This window comes from Perna viridis, chromosome 2 (assembly GCF_037379345.1).
Source record: "Perna viridis isolate PV_CMFRI_1.1 ecotype Kerala chromosome 2, ASM3737934v1, whole genome shotgun sequence".
NCBI classification, from domain to species: Eukaryota; Metazoa; Mollusca; class Bivalvia; order Mytilida; family Mytilidae; genus Perna; species Perna viridis.
The window spans coordinates 46459597-46476209 of NC_142446.1; the positions used below are offsets into that span (position 1 = coordinate 46459597).

Consider the following 16613-nt stretch of genomic DNA (forward strand, 5'->3'; position numbering starts at 1 on the left):
TTTCTTTCGAAAAACAAAAATCGTCGCCAAATATACGTTATTTTTCTAACAGTAATGACTTGGACATGTGTTTATCAACCGACGGGTGTTCGATGTATTCTCCTTTATCTACAGTAACTGAGTCAACTGTTCTTAGTTGTTCAGTAAGCATGGAGGAGCATCCGTTTGAAATTAATTCGCCATGTCAACGTCAATATCCATACTTCAAGCCTAAAAGTTGCCAGGGATCACAGAAAAATTCAGATATCCGAGTAGAAAATGACGCTACGCCAACATCAGAACATATTTCTTCTTTTACAACTAATATAAAAGATGAAAGGGTCAATCAGACATACATTGAGAGTAATGAGTTTGTTTCAACAGCCCCTTCTGATGGAGAATCCAAGACAATAGCAAACCATGATAAAGAAGGTGTAGCATTGTGTCCTTTCCCGAATCAGATTCCATCTTCCTCGGAAGAACAACAATTCCTTTCTACTATATTCAAATTAACACCAAAAAATAAGACGGAAAGAAGGAAATTAATCTCGCTTGAAGGAAGTGTATCTAATGCAGTGTGTGAACCTCCTTTATATTCATCTCCAGATTACATCCAACACAATGCTCGTAGTAACATTAACTCTAGAGAAACATCATTAAATGACCTTAACCCGTCTGTTGTCAACAAATCATCAGATAATTCATTTCAGACGGAAACGTTGGTAAAATCGGTGAGTCAATTATCACCAATTTCAGATGTATCAATTTCATCAAATGAGAAAAGAAACACTCCACCGTTTTTCATCGACTATTCAACTCAAAATAGTATGATTAACACAGCATTTAACATAGAAACAAACCATTCTGGGAGATCTGAAAGAATCAAGACTAGCAATACTGAAAGCGTTCTTAAACAAAACCAAGAAGATAATAGTGTTGTTAATTTTCGGATTTCACGAAATGAAAGTACAATATATACACTAATGGCTGAAAGTGGAATCAGGAATGCGAAAAATAAAGGTCATGGTAAGACGAAAAAAGACAAGCGCATTGTAGATCACTGGAAAAGGTAAAGAATTTCCTGTCGCTTTCAAGATTCGAAGAATGGTGAATACAAAGTATTTATAGCCATGATGACATTCATAAAGCCAATCGCTCAAAGCGAAATACAGAATGAATAAAAATAGTCAAAGACTATGGCAACTATGGCATGAAACAAATAGACAAACACATTGCTGTAGCTGAAGAAACGGTGTCAAAGTGTGACAAACATTGACACGGAGTTCTTCAAAAGTGTTATCAAAATTAGTAAAATGTCGACGCTACATGCTTCAAACAAGTGTTTACATACATACATATATATATATATATATATATATATATATATATATATATATATATATATATATATATATATACATACATACATATATATATATATATATATATATATATATAAACGTCTTTGGTCGTTCCCTCCGCGGGACTCAAACTCGTACTGCTATGACGTCTGTAGTGGCCTAGGGCGCTGGACTTTGTGCAGGCGGTGTTGCCATAGATGTCAAAGCAGTACGAGTTCGAGTCCCGCGGAGGGAACGACCAAAAATTTGCATCGCAAATTTGACAGTTTAACATCGTTGGGAATTTTTCAGACCTTTCTATACGTTTATATATCTTCCCTGTATCAATGTGATCCGATGGAGCAGTGTAGCAAATAGAGTCGTCACATTCTGAGACGTTTGTATAATATTGATTTGTTGTGACATGCATCATTAATTTGATCCTCTATCCTACATATTAACATCTAAATGAACTGTCCCGTACTACCATACATCGTGTACTAGGTTACAGCCCTAGATTAATCCTACGAGGAGGAATGACCCGGCCAGCGAAAGCTATATTTTTTATATAGCCTAGCTGGCCGAGTGGTCTAGGGCGCTGGACTTTGTGCAGGCGGTGTTTCCATAGATTTCACAGCAGTACGAGTTCGAGTCCCGCGGAGGGAACGACCAAAAATTTGCATCGCAAATTTGACAGTTTAACATCGTTGGGAATTTTTCAGACCTTTCTATATATATATATATATATCCCTTACCAAACTTTGAATAGAAACCAAATAAAAAATATAAATACAAGGAAAATGTGTGCTTTTGTCTTTGATTTGTATGAAAATAGCGAAAGAAAGGGAAGATTCGTGCTGAGAGAAATTCAATACCAATCGATATCTGGGCCATATTAGAGGTGACACATGCAATATAATTACCAAGTTTGTACCAAAAAAAACAACATGTTCCTAAGAATTCACAGCTTAAGAGATCAAAATAATTTGGTTTCAGAAAGAAAATGCATTTCCATACTTCTGATACACTGTCAATTTTTATTCTATAGCTTCTCATGAAAACACTTAAAACAGCTGCTTGTACATATTCTTGTACACACTAAATTTTTAATTTTCTTACTTTCTGTTTTCTTTATTTCTTTTTTCTTTTTTTATTGCTTCTGAAATATATGCTAAGAACTGTTGATTCCAGTTATAATTTAGGGATGATGTATTGTTTACGGAATGTCCACTGTAACAAATAATGTGTATCAGAACTTCCCTTCTCTTGTCACAATGCCAAATATTATGCTTGCTATTATTTTTTTTTGTCTTTTGCTTTTTATGTTCTGTATAAAAAGACATGGTAGTCATGTTATAGACGGATCAAAATATTTCCGCACAAGATACCCTATGGAACAAAGAAATCATTGACGGACATCAGAAGATGACAAAAGCTCATGCATATGGACTATTTATCCAGGAAGGCTAAAAATGAAATGATTCACATCATTCAGGACTTGTTAAAAGCATTTCTAGAGAACTTTGTGATCTTGTGATCTGTGATTATTTATTCCATTACCATTACATTTTCAAATTATTGAAGTTGGTCTTATCAGAAAATTTTGAATCACACCGCTAAATTTCTTGATGCATTGGTAGTCATCGCAATACGACAAATCTTATCATTTTGAAACTCGCAATTTAACGAAACCAACACACACCAATTCGATAATTCTGCAAGCTCATGCGTCACTTAGTCAAACCACCAATTACTTATTGTTAATTAATAGTTGGAGATGTACTGCAAAGAAATACATTCGAAATGAATGGTATAACTAGTAATTACGGCTTGAACATGACGTTATACTGACGTAAATTACGGCGCAGGTTCTAAAATTGAACACAATGGATACTATCGAAGTTGCACATACTCTATATGAATGTGAAAAGTAAACAAGCAAACTCCACGTGACTTTCAACGTGAACATATCCACTCATAGAATTTAAAATGATTACTATCTTTTGTAATTTCTCTTTTATTCAATTAGTAGACATTGTCTTGTGATTCGATTTATCGACGGTTGTGTACGTCTTTAATTCCAAATGTAAAGGGCACTATAGCATTAATTGTAGCGAGTTTGATAGTTTTGTAGAATATATATATATATATTTCGAAGCGTTCTTAGCACTAGAAGATGAAATTTATTAACTGATTGTAATGGATTTATATATTATTCAGGTTGGTCACAACGTTTATGTGTTTGTATTGTGTTCCTTTTTCAATGTGAACAAAACAAAAATATTAAATCAATTTCAAAGGCGATAAAATGGCTTTATGAGAATATATCTGTTCGATTTAGATTTTTTCGTATTCATTACATCGTGCATATACTCTTGCAGTAGTAAAAACAACGTTTGTTTATATTTTCAAATTAGAATTACAAATATTTTATTTACTGGCAATACTTTAGACGAAAGAAAATACTTAACTTTTCCTGGTTTTGCATTTTAAGTTAAGTGCCGAAAGTTCAATATGGCTGCTAATGATGTTTATGAAAATGTGCCTTTATTTGACCTCATTTTGAACGATACTGCCTTCAAATATCCATACAGGGATCATAACCTTGCTAACAGATTTAAACGCTCAACAGACGACTTCTTTGATAACAAGAGCAATATTGCATTATACATTGTTGCACCTATAATGTTTGTGGTATTCAGTAGCTGTTGTGGAATATATTGTTGTTATAAATGTAGGGAATATGTGAAAGAAAATGAACCAGTAAAAAATATAAAGGCAAAAGTTAAAAGCATCTTCCGAACAGAAACACCAACGAAAGATGATTTCTCAAATAATTTTTCGAAAAAAAGCCGTTCGCCCTCCGTGCAGTGTTTGAAAAATTCAGACGCAAATTTACCAAATAGTGGATTAGAAAAACAAAAATTATCACCAAATATATATCACGTGAACAACAAAAGTGATTTAGGAGCATGTTCTACTTCGAACAATTGCTCATTACATTTATTGGAACCTCCATCATTTCATAATTGTAAAGAAAACAATGAAGACCATCCGTTTGAAATAAAGTCGTCATATGAAAGCAAACAATCAAATCAGAACCCAAAAAATATAACACTGGCAAACCTGACAGCAAATCAAAAATTAGAAAACCAAGCTAAAGCGACGTCTGAAAATAACCAAGCTAAAGCGAAGTCTGAAAATAACCAAGCTTCAATAGAGTATTGTGACATCAGTAAAAGCACAAATGACAATATCATTTCTGTCAGTGACAATTGCGATGACAGTGTTTTCAATCCTCCGTCAGTTCAAGCCTTTCCATTTGGGACGTATGCTTATCACCAGAGCAAGAAGGGGGACCCAATCTCATCGTTAAATCAATCAGTTTCACTCGTTGAAGAACAAAGTTGCATTTCTACCATCGATCAATCTATCTCTACAAATAATTATAAGTGTGAACTTATCTCCTTAGGAGGAAGTATTTCTAATCAAGCTTGTGAACTACCTCCCTGTTCATCTCCAGAATATATTCAGCACAATTCTCTAAATAGAATTTGCCCAAGAAGTGTCGTATTCAATGACCAGAACACATTAGACAGTCAATCTCAAGACACAATCATCCGCTTTACTGAAATGCCGTCAAGTCGACATTCATCAACTCCTAATACATCTTTTGCATCTACAGAAAGACGACAAAAAACCAATTCTGATGTGGATCAGTCAACTGCTTATAGAAATAATAGCAGTAACTCAGCCAAGTTTGGTCGACCACCGGAAAAGAATAGTGTTGTTACCTGCAGAGACTCAAAGAATGATAAGGCAATGTATAAAATCATGGCCCAAAAGGGACTACAAATGGCAAAAAATAAACGCAATGTCAAAAAACATAAAGATAGTCGTATTGTTGATCACTGGAAATAAAAAATGCAGAAACGAATGCCCTTTGAGTCTTGTCTACATTTCTTTTATGTGGTCAACTGCTGGAGGGAGTTACTACTATACGCGAATATTTATATGCGCAGTACAAATTATGTTACATGCTACCTCTTGACAAACCAAATATACAAACACTGTGAATAGCAAGTTTTAATCATATCTCCTAGTAGGTATAAGGATGTTATATTGTTTTCATGAGACGAATACAATAGTTTTAACTGAACCAACTGTCTTCTGAGATTAAGATTTTGAATTGCTGAATGAGAACAGCTAAGTTCGGACATCTACCTAGACAAGAAAAAAACAACTTTTTTTAAACATCTTAACTATGTTCGTGATTTAATATATAACGATTTATGTTGGACGTTATAAAATTTCTAATGACATCAAACTGGTAACTTTTAATATGGTTAAAATATATTGAAAGGAAACAAAAAAGCTACGATTTGCCATATTCTCCCAGCGTGAAACATTAAGTTTATGAATTATAACTAGAGAAGATATGCATTAAAGTGGAAAGGAAGTTATACTGTAATGGGTATTTGATATGTGGTTTATATTTACACATTATAGTGTAATCTTCAGACAAGTTGCGTCCTGTAACTACAACAAAATCTGCCAAGACTAAATCCCATTGTATGAACGTGTATAAAGCACTACACATCCTAATAATATATCATACACAATATCAAAATAATACATCGATGAAAGATTTTGATGAGTTACGTCCACAGGGTATAACTAGTACTCTAAGGACCATAACTCCAACAAAATTTGCTGAATAAAAATACACTATCCCCAAATATAAATAAAAAAATCTTCGATTGGTTTCAGGGAAGTTGCATCCAATTACGTATGTACAATTATGATTGCCACGTCACTCAGTCGTTTCGCGGTGGGGACAACAAAATGAATTTACAATCAAAATTGTGTGAATAACGAGATGTATTAAGAAAATGTGTAAAAATCAATATTCTTGTGGAAAAAAACAAGAAACGAAAGTAATATTACTGTCAATGCTTGAGGTTTACTGTAAATCCTTGAAAAGACATAAATGGCTTTAAAATTATGAAACCGCTAACTCCATATTGCATCCTTTGCTCTACAGTTTACTTGATTAAAATTGTGTGTTCTATTCCCTCCGCACAGTCTGATAGTAGAAACAATATTTACTTAGAGGATTTCAATTCTCGACCTTTTCAATTCTGATCAGTTATGAAAAAAGGCTGTGGTCTTCTTGGTGTTAATAGCATTTTTTCTTACCTTTGTCCAAATCCTAAAACTACTCTATCGTAAAAATAAGTATTTAAAAAGATATGCGTTTTGAAATGTGTAAACATTCCTACTGGTTTCTATTCATTGCCATTTTAGACAATGCGTTGGGTTTTTCTGTTCGAATGTGCTGTGCTTTATCATTGTGTGAAATTATGTTTTCTAAGTAAATATATTGATGAGTAAAGATAAATACTTCTCGGAAGACTTCTGTGAAACTGAATGAAACTATTGTTTTGGTAGTTTAAACAAAAACATAATGTCATTTGGTTAACTCAGTTGGATGAAATTAAGTTCGTTTAAATGTATCTTTTCAAGTTTCGTTTCAAAACACTGTTGTCACACCACTGGCGCTTGTATGTTTTTTCAGTGTAAGTATTTGTAAGAATCTGGCAAAATGGGAAAGAATCAGAAACATGTATGTCTATACCTAACCGATCTGACAATATAATTTCACTCAATGATGCTTTCTCTATTTGAAAAGACCATTATTTGTTTTATGCATCTCTGGATTTGCTCATAACTTTTTTCCGTAGAATGTTAGAAAAATGAGATTTTGGCTGAGTTTTCGGCTCTTAAAATGATCATTTTCTGTGCATTTTAATGAATTTATTACTCTATTTACCGAAATGATATGGAAAATATTGTTTATTTTCCTTTATTCTGACAGTGCAAATAGTCAAATTGAACTTTCAAAATGGTGGGTTTTTTCCATATCATACTGTGTTTCACCCACTGCCTGATTCTTAGAAAGACTGGTACTTAAGTATTGAAATCAGTCAGACGTCTTTGTAGTGCCATAATAGAAATTCAATTAATAGAGAGTCAATATTACTTTGAAAAATTACAACAGTTATGATATAATAACAATTCATCTAATTTAATTACTGCTGTGTTACTAGTGCTTATGGTAATTGGATCAGTATAATAATTCGTCTGTTAAAAAGCACGAACTTTTTGAGATACTTGAAATATAAATGTACTGCACTCCATTTAAAATATACCAACATATAGATGAAAGGCCATCCATACATACAATTGTAAACGTGATGGGTGAACTGGGAAACAAAATACTACTAAATACTAACGCTTAACGTTATTCAGGGAGGGTAAAGTCACTGCGCTACTTCAGTATAAACTTATATTTGGTCAGAGGAGAATTAAAATTAGCTGATAATTAAGACAAAACAAAATCCTAAGTTAGCAAACCAGACACGTAGATATTTATGCATAAATATATAGAATAGGTTGTTATGTGTGATAAGAAGAATCACAATCGAGAGTTCAGGTGGAGGAAAAATGTACAAAACAACGTTGAAGTTTTCAACGGTTAAAAAAAAAGAATAAATCGTACAGCAGAAAAGAACTAACGAAGTACACACAGAAAACGGACATCATGAACACCATTAAAAACTATGATGAAATCATCTGGTCAGTAAGGATGATTATTTCCTGTTGTTCGGTGGTCTATAACAGGTGGATAGAAACACCAAATATAAAATGGAAAGTCTCATAGTGATTTTTATTACCTTAATCAAAGTTTGTTAGTTACGGATATTTTTCCACAGTTTGCTGCTGACGCTTCGGTATCTTTTGCCGATATCCACCTATTTCAAAAGATATACTTAATCTTATTTAGCTGTCACCAATAAAACTCGTCGACAGTTTTTCTTTTTTTATTATTATTTTTTGTTTAAATCGTCTTACTGCAAACCAAACAGTAAGAAGACTAATTAAGTTATATCGAAGAAAAACTGTGACCTAACTAGCTAGTACTGAGTATTTAATTCATTGTCGAGTCTCACACAATTTGCTGTAAATTATATATGCGCCGAACTTGTCATGTTGTTTAAATTTATATCCGTAGTGTTTATTTAGCTCTATAATATGTATGTTTTCGTGATTGTGCATTTGTTGCCTTCTTGTGTCTTTTGCCGATGCCAATCTAATAACTGATAACAAAATCAATAAAACCTTCATCTTGAATCTTGATTTTGCTTTCGATTACGGACTTATTCGTCTCTTAAACACTAAGATCTCCAAAACAAACTTTATGCGAAGACAATAATAGTAATATGTGCTCAATTTACTGAAGTATTTTAGAAGCTATATCTTAATACAAATATAGACCAAACACATTCTAATACTGAGGTCAAATATTGATTTTCCAATGGTTTCATTAAAATACAATTGATACCCGGATTTTCATCAAATGTTTGAAATGCTAACCTACATTTCATTCTGTTTAAATCAAAATTATATGTCCGGAGTTCCCATGTTTTCTCTATAAATAGTAACCAAGTCAATCCGATTATAAGTTTGTTACATTGCTTTATGTGACGTTAGTAATCAACTTTAACGTTATTGACAGACTATTTTATTTCTGAGAATTATATCAAACGAAAACCTCTATTTTTTGTTCCCGATAGTGTTTGTTTATTTCACACATCAATTATGGACTCGAGGTTAATATGCTGACTGAAGAAACTCTTGGTTGCAGTGTCCAGACAGCAATTAAGTCTCTGTAATAATCAGGCAGTTGGTAAAACATGGTATGAACCTCGCCATTTTGAAAATGTAATTTTGATATTTGCATCATCAGAATCGAGCACAAAAGACAAGATTTACCATGCCATGTTGGTAAGAGTAATCAGGGGAACCAAGATTCTAGCGGAATTAAATCAAAAGAATGTAATCCATGGACAAACCAGACATGAAAAACAGACAAACAGAACACAGAACATAAAATACCTAAAATAATACATATATTCAAATTAACAAAAGGAAATGAGCAACTCGGACTCCACTAAAAATTGGAAGCATGGACAAGGTGCACCGGCAGGTATATTGAGTTATAATTTCATTGAAATGCACTGAAAATGAACATTTCAAGGGCAGATAACTTAGTCAAAAAAATGAAACCCATGAAGTGATGTAGAAATCAAATAAATGATGGTCTTTTCAAATAGAGGAAGCTTCCTTGAGTGAATTTATATCGTCATATCGTTGGGTTTTTGACATGCATATGTTTATATTTTTTTCCCAATATGCCTGCAAACTTATACTGAATGTTATTACAATTAAAATTTTACTAATAAAATTTTATTACCTTTCTTCTCATTAAAGTGCATCCGAAAATCAGAGTTCAGGAGTTCATCCAAGTACAGGTTGTAATTTGACTACTATAGATTTGAGCTATTCTTTGTACACGTGGCTTGTTCGTCGAATATTTAAACAGTCCAATACATTTTATCTGTTTCTAAGTTTACAGAATCCGTGTCCTATTTGTTTCCATTGATTACTAAGAAATTTTATAATTGTTTCTGCTAATTCGTTTGCTTTTAAGTTAACAATCTCGTAACACCTTCCTCGCAATTCTAGTTTTAAGGTAAATAACGGGGGAAAACTAAAACTAATTCCTAAACGAAATGTTTTCAATCATTGTTTTAATAATATATTGAAATTTAGTGCTGAAACACTGCTAAATGCGTCTTTATGCGTTTTTCGCATCTACCCAAAAACACTTGAGATAAAGGATACTACAGACACTGTGAAGTCAGCCTCATATCTTGACCTACACTTAGAAATCGATGGTAAAGGAAAACTATTGACCAAACTTTACGACAAACGTGATGACTTTTCATTCAGAATTGTCAACTTTCTTTTCATCTGTGGCACCATGAAAACTGATTTATTCAACGGGTCATAGTTTTCTTTTCCTCGTTTGTCTACCCCGGACTTGACTTTTTATGAGCAACTCGGCGGGTGTTTTTAGAAAAGCAGAGGACGCTTACCCTACCGGTGCACCTGGTCCATGCTCCCAGTTTTTAGTGGAGTCCGAGTTGCTCATTTACTTTTGTTACTTTGTATGTATGATTTTAGTTACTATATGTTCTTTGTTGTGTATGTCTGTTTTCCATGTCTGGTCTTTGTCCCTGGATTACATTCTTTTGATTACCGCTATAACCTTGGTTCCCTTGATTACTCTTATATATATCAAACACACAAGCACAAGTCAAACCTACAACAAATGTTTTATAACTTCTGTATAACGTTAACAACAAGTGTAAACAACATATTTTAGAATAAAACTACAGCTGTCAAAAACCAGAGTTGAAGTCTGAAATGGACATTATTCCTAATCCTAAATGTATTATGCAGTGCAGAAAAAATTGCCATTTCTTTAAATTTAGATGGATTGAGATATTTGATGCCATGATCCATCTAAATACCAACACCAATAAACATGAAATATCAAAATTTTCATTCAAATCTGGCAATTTGTCACAAATTAGTGCTAGCTTACACTGCACTTAGTCTAGATATTTAGGCTACAGCATGTTTGCTTTTCAGAACTAAAATCTGTACTGGTCAATTTTACATTTATTTTTAAAATTTGATGTTTTAACTTCTGTTGTTAACAAAATATGGCTGTGGTAACATGCTTTGTGAGGGAAGAAAACATGTATATATGTAGAATAGTATATAAAGAAGCATTTAGCAAAGTTTTCAGGTACATAACTATTGCATTCCTAACATCTTGACTTAAAATATCTTGACAATTAATGTCCTTTGACTTGAACAGATTGAACCTTAAAAAAACGCGAACAATACAAATACGGCATACAAGGATGGCACTGGGCTAAAATTTTCATCCCGGTGAGGGTGTTGTCTCTTTGACATATACACCATACCTATTCTCGTTATACTTTGTTGTTTATTTTACCAAGAAATATTTTCTATGACTACGCTTTGTATTTATTGTGAAGTATGCTGACCTTGTTCAAAATACTGGCATTTGACAAGGATCAATTTTCACCAGACAGGTCAGGGGGTCCGGCATATTTCGATGGGTCTAGAATGTGACACTGGAAAACCGTAATAAGATTCCATCAAGGAATATGTGTCAGAATATTGTAAATTTACATGTCAGACAGAATGAGATAGGTCTGGATTCTTGGGGGAGTTAACGAATACCCGAACTCTTAATTAACAAAACAATTATCTTAAATACTACTTTTATTGCTGAAATCAAACGTACAGGCTTCTGTTTCAGTCACATTCCATGAACATGTACATTCAATAAGAAAATGCTCTTGACCAATGAAATTGCAGAATTTCAGTTCTGAGGCTACGAGTACATAGGTGGTGTTCGCGGAGACACTGCCAACTTCATAAAGACGGTATAGAGCTATATAGAAATAAAAACGGTTTGCTTCCATCTAAACATAATCCAAAATCAAAAGAAAGAGTAAAAAATGTGACAGAAGTCAACTGGACAAACCCAAATGACTTTCCATTTCCAACGACTTTTTAAAAAAAAAAAAAAAAACAGGTTGCGAATGCCATTAAAGACGCTTAAGTTGATGTCACGAAGTCATGTATCAATAATGTGTGTTTACTTCTCTTCTTTGAGAAAAGTTTTGTCTAAAATGTCTGTCGACTTCTCCAAATACGTTAACCACCAGGTTAACCGCATTTTAAATTCTGTGTCAATCATCAGAACAGCTCAGTTCGTACAGGACTGAATTGGTTAAATGAACTTATTCTCTGATTTTAACATGCTTTTCAATGGAGGTCCTTCCTATCAATTCATTTGATTCATTCGTTTGAGTTAATTCTGTCTATTTTCTGGATATCGACATAATATACATGTAATGTCAAAGGGTCAATAACAAGTCCATGGCCCAAACGTGAAAACGGGAAAAGAAGATGGTCTACATATACAATGGAGCAAACAAAATTAAATACATCTAAATATAAGAACTGACTATAAGTAAAACAAGACATCACTCAAAACCTAAAGCACCAACAATATGAACACCCACCAAAACAAAAAACAAAAAAAACGGAAGTGACATTTTAAAACATCTAACATTTTGCTGTAACCGTGGGTTGCTTTACATAATCATAAGTGTATTTGTAAACGGAACCATGATATAGATATTCGTATATTATTTTATTTTTCCTTACAACAGTAACTTCAGCCTTTTGATCAGTTACGAAGTAGTTGATACAGTTACAATGTAATGTTTAAAAAAGTAGTACATGTATACTGTCATGTAGTAACTTAGTGTCGCCATGAAACCGCTATAACGTGGGTGATCATGACTACGTCGTTTATTATTCATGCTCTAATTTCCCGTATTAACACTGGTTGCACTTCATTGAAGGTTTATTACATTAAATCAGCACGAATCTTTTAATGAGAATATTAATTACAACGACTGAAAAAAAAAGAAATTAGTACCATTGGTCTATTGATTAGGAATGTCCCACCGAATAGTTTCTCCTATTTCTCCGGATCCATTACAAACTAACTAAACCATGGCAGACAAGGGCAGTAGTACCTATCATTATCTACAAATTTCAGTAAAATATTGACACAACTACTTTGCAAGCAAGATAGCTAGAAATACTTTTATAACTGTAGCAAGTGCACAAAGGGAAACTCTCTCTTGAAATGCAACACTTCAGTACACTATCTACGTTAGAACCCAACCTTCCTATGATTTTATCAAAATCCACTGAGTGTTTTAGAAGAAGCTGCGCTTACAAGAGCGGATAGATAGACACGTCGATTCCTATAAACTCCCTAAATTTGTTTGCAGGGGAATGAACAATCAGAAAAGTACTTAAGAAATGACTGTGGTACTACGCAGGGTATTTAGTGAGCACCACGTGATTGATGTTATTTCTTCATCGACCGAAAACAATATAAGTCATTTCTTACAATTTAATTTTAGTATAAAAATTTAACGAGTAAATCATCAAAAAAAAGTTGATGACGTCAGAGTCGGATAACAAAATTTGGTCTATTAATAGTATAGGTGATGGACAAAATTTTTTATCCAATCAGAAATTTTCCTTCCACGCTCTACAAAATAATAAAAATCTTTCTGTATTCATTTTGTTAAGTTACTAATAACTAAACATATTCTGCCTCCACTCGTTAATTAAAAACATAGTACAAGAACAAAAAAAAAAACATTGGACTCTTTCGAGGTTAAAAAGTGAGGAAGGTGTCATATCAACCGAATCCCAAAAGCGATTACCGAATTTCATCCGCTTCTATTCAGTACAAATATTATAAAGGCTTGAAATTATATCTAATGAACTGTTTTTAAATTTTAAGTTAAAGAATACGCTTAAGCAGTTTCATATATTTTATTCAATAAATACTCGACAGTTTCAAACAAAAATTCAATAATTAGAAATTCCATTTAATATTGCTCACACATGAGATTTTTTTATTGTATAAATGTCTAGCAAGACTGAGAAATGCTCAACATAAGGTTATGAATGTAAAACATCCATCACAGTCGGAACATTTTTCTTTTTTTTTCTATTGGCATGGTGGCTTCTGAATGGTCAAAAGACAGTATCTATAAATGGTCTGCTCTATAAGTTTCCAACTTTAGTTTTATGGCAGTAATAGTTAATGGTCAAGTTTCAGATCTATAAGCAGTACTTGTAAATTGTCAAATTTCACACATGTATCTATAGTCAATCAATGATCAAATTTCTGGTGTCGACAGTATTTATGAATGGTTATAATTAAAGTCTAGCTCAATAGGCAGTACTTATGAATGGTCAAATATCAGGTCTACAGTCAGCATTTATATATGGTCAAATTTAAGGTCTACGGGCAGCATTCATAAATAGTCAAATTTTAGGTCTATAGTCAGCATTAATAAATAGTCAAATTTTAGGTCTATAGTCAGCATTTATAATGATCAAATTTCAGGTCCATTGGTAGTGTTTATGAAATGTCAAATTTCAGGCAGTATTTGTAAATGGCAGACAATCTTGGTTTCAATTAAAAAATTAATTTAAATCAAGTTGCATGAGCAATTTAACTCACTCCACAGAAATTACTTAAAATAAATAAATGAATCATTACACCAAGTTGCATAATATCATGCACAGCAAATAAACTTGTGACGAGAGATTTTAGGAAGATTACCATAATTCAAATAAAATTTTTAATTAAGCACAATTGAGATGTAACAAATGGATATGGTTAAACAGAATAAAAAACTATAATCAATTAGATGTATTTCCAGTTTAGATAAATCTGAAAACTCAAGTCACTTGTAAACTGAATTCAGATAAATAGTGATGAAATTCACAACAAAGTAACTGAAAAAAAAGCATAGAGTTATTTTTGTTCTGGTACCATAAAAATATTACTAATACCCACAAATAATCACAGACACTTAAAACACGCAATATTTTGGGTAAAAATATCAATAAATTGTAAATAAAATATAGTTCATTAATAAAAGTAGGTATGTATATTAAAATCCATGTAGAACATTTAATTAAAAATATTACCAGATGTCTGCATATAATTATAACATTACATAGTCCTCTATGAGTTACAAAATGAAAAATTAATAGATTAAAGCTTTGTTAAATAACAAACCAATGCAACCAAGTTTCAATTCTAACAAATTCCTCTGGTTATAAAAAAAATCTTTAAAATGTGTTCATAGTATGTCCCTGCAACCATAAAATTAAAAGGGTGTGATTAACAGAAATCTAATGAAGCTAAACCTAAAGTTTAAAAAAAAAAATCAACTTATTCCACAAATAAAAAAATTTCAAAGTTTTTAATGAACTTTAATTCAAATTTGAAACCATACAAATGAAGGTTTGTTGAGAAAACAATGCTGTAAGCTTACATTTACATGGTACAATGCCTGCAAGCATGTAGAAAAAACAGTTCAGAAAAACAATTTACACAAATTGATGATGGTGCAAACCTACATGTACAGCACCTTCCGCAAAGCCTGATGGGAACTAACCAGGGGCGGATCCAGGATTTGAGTTTGGGGGGGGGGGGGGGGGGCGTTAATTTAATTAAATGCCATGCAAAGCATGGCAAAAAATATTATGGGGTGAAACTTGTGGTGAAAAAATTTTTTCTTACCGATTTAGGAGGGGCGTACACCCGGTACGCCAGTCCTTGGATCCGCGCCTGCTAACACAAGCAGCATACAGCTGACATTTGTACAGTAAATTGTGACCTTGACCTTTAAAACAGGACTTGGAAATTCCATGGGAAACTAAATTTATTTTAGAACTAAGCATGAATCAAGTTAAGTCTTTATCCATTGAAGGAAGTTGATTCTGGATTGTTCATAAGGATCTTACTGAAGGACTGATAGTACATGTAGAACATGTAACATTACTGAAGGACAGATAGTACATGTAGAACATGTAACATTACTGAAGGACAGATAGTACATGTAGAACATGTAACATGTACTATACCATCATCACATTTGATTGGTTTGGAACATCCAAGTGACCCCAAACATGCATTCATGAATGAAGTGAAGCTTAATATCACCTTAAAATTTACAATGAGAAATAAATATAACACATCTACACAATGAATATTTACAAAGATATACAGAGAAAGCTGTCTATACCAAATACTTTATAGACTGTTAAATTTGTTCAGTTAAGACAGGTATTCAGTTTACACAGGTTTAAAATATATTGAAACTGAATATGAAAGGACTTTAAAGTGTATGGTTTACATAGGTTTTTGGTTTATTTCGACTTCAGATAAGACAGGTTTCACTGTATATAACACCATGATTGGAATGTTTATTTTAAAACAAAAAAGAACAGATTTAACTTCCCATGAGCCTTACATGTGAATATTTGAACCATGTGGGAAAAAATAATAAAATGCTAGCCGGGCTCAGCTTGTTATAAGGCTGCAAAGGTAAAACCCTGAACAGTTGGGGCAAGTATAGTCCAAGCTTGAAACAGCCTTGAAGTTTGATTAGGATTAAACATTTGACAGAGGATAAGAATTTGTCCAGAATGGAAGTGGTCCCTTTTTGGCCCTTAAATGGTTCTGATCAGAATCTACAAAATCAATCCCAACCTTCCGTTGTGGGTATGGCACTTTGTGATACAATTTCAAGGAGACCCATTCCATTTTATTCAATATATCATATAGACATCTGAAAAATTCTCATTTCTGACCCCTTATAGTCCCTACTTTCCAATACGGCATAGAATATTGTGGAACAATATCATGAACATCCACATGCTTTTAAAGCA

General features: G+C 32.9%; 2 protein-coding genes across 3 annotated transcripts in view; both read left to right on the forward strand.

Moving 5' to 3' along the window:
• Nucleotides 1-5240, forward strand: part of LOC148625382 (uncharacterized) — a 30488-nt gene extending 25248 nt beyond the window's left edge. Inside the window, exons 3-4 of the mRNA XM_088571056.1 lie at nt 7-1048; nt 4058-5240. Of these exons, the coding sequence (XP_088427182.1) occupies nt 7-1048; nt 4058-5240 (2225 nt within the window). The remainder of the gene's footprint in view (nt 1-6; nt 1049-4057) is intronic.
• LOC148625374 (uncharacterized) overlaps nt 1-16613 on the forward strand; it is a 342046-nt gene that overhangs the window by 169045 nt on the left and 156388 nt on the right. The gene's annotated exons all lie outside the window — the stretch shown is intronic.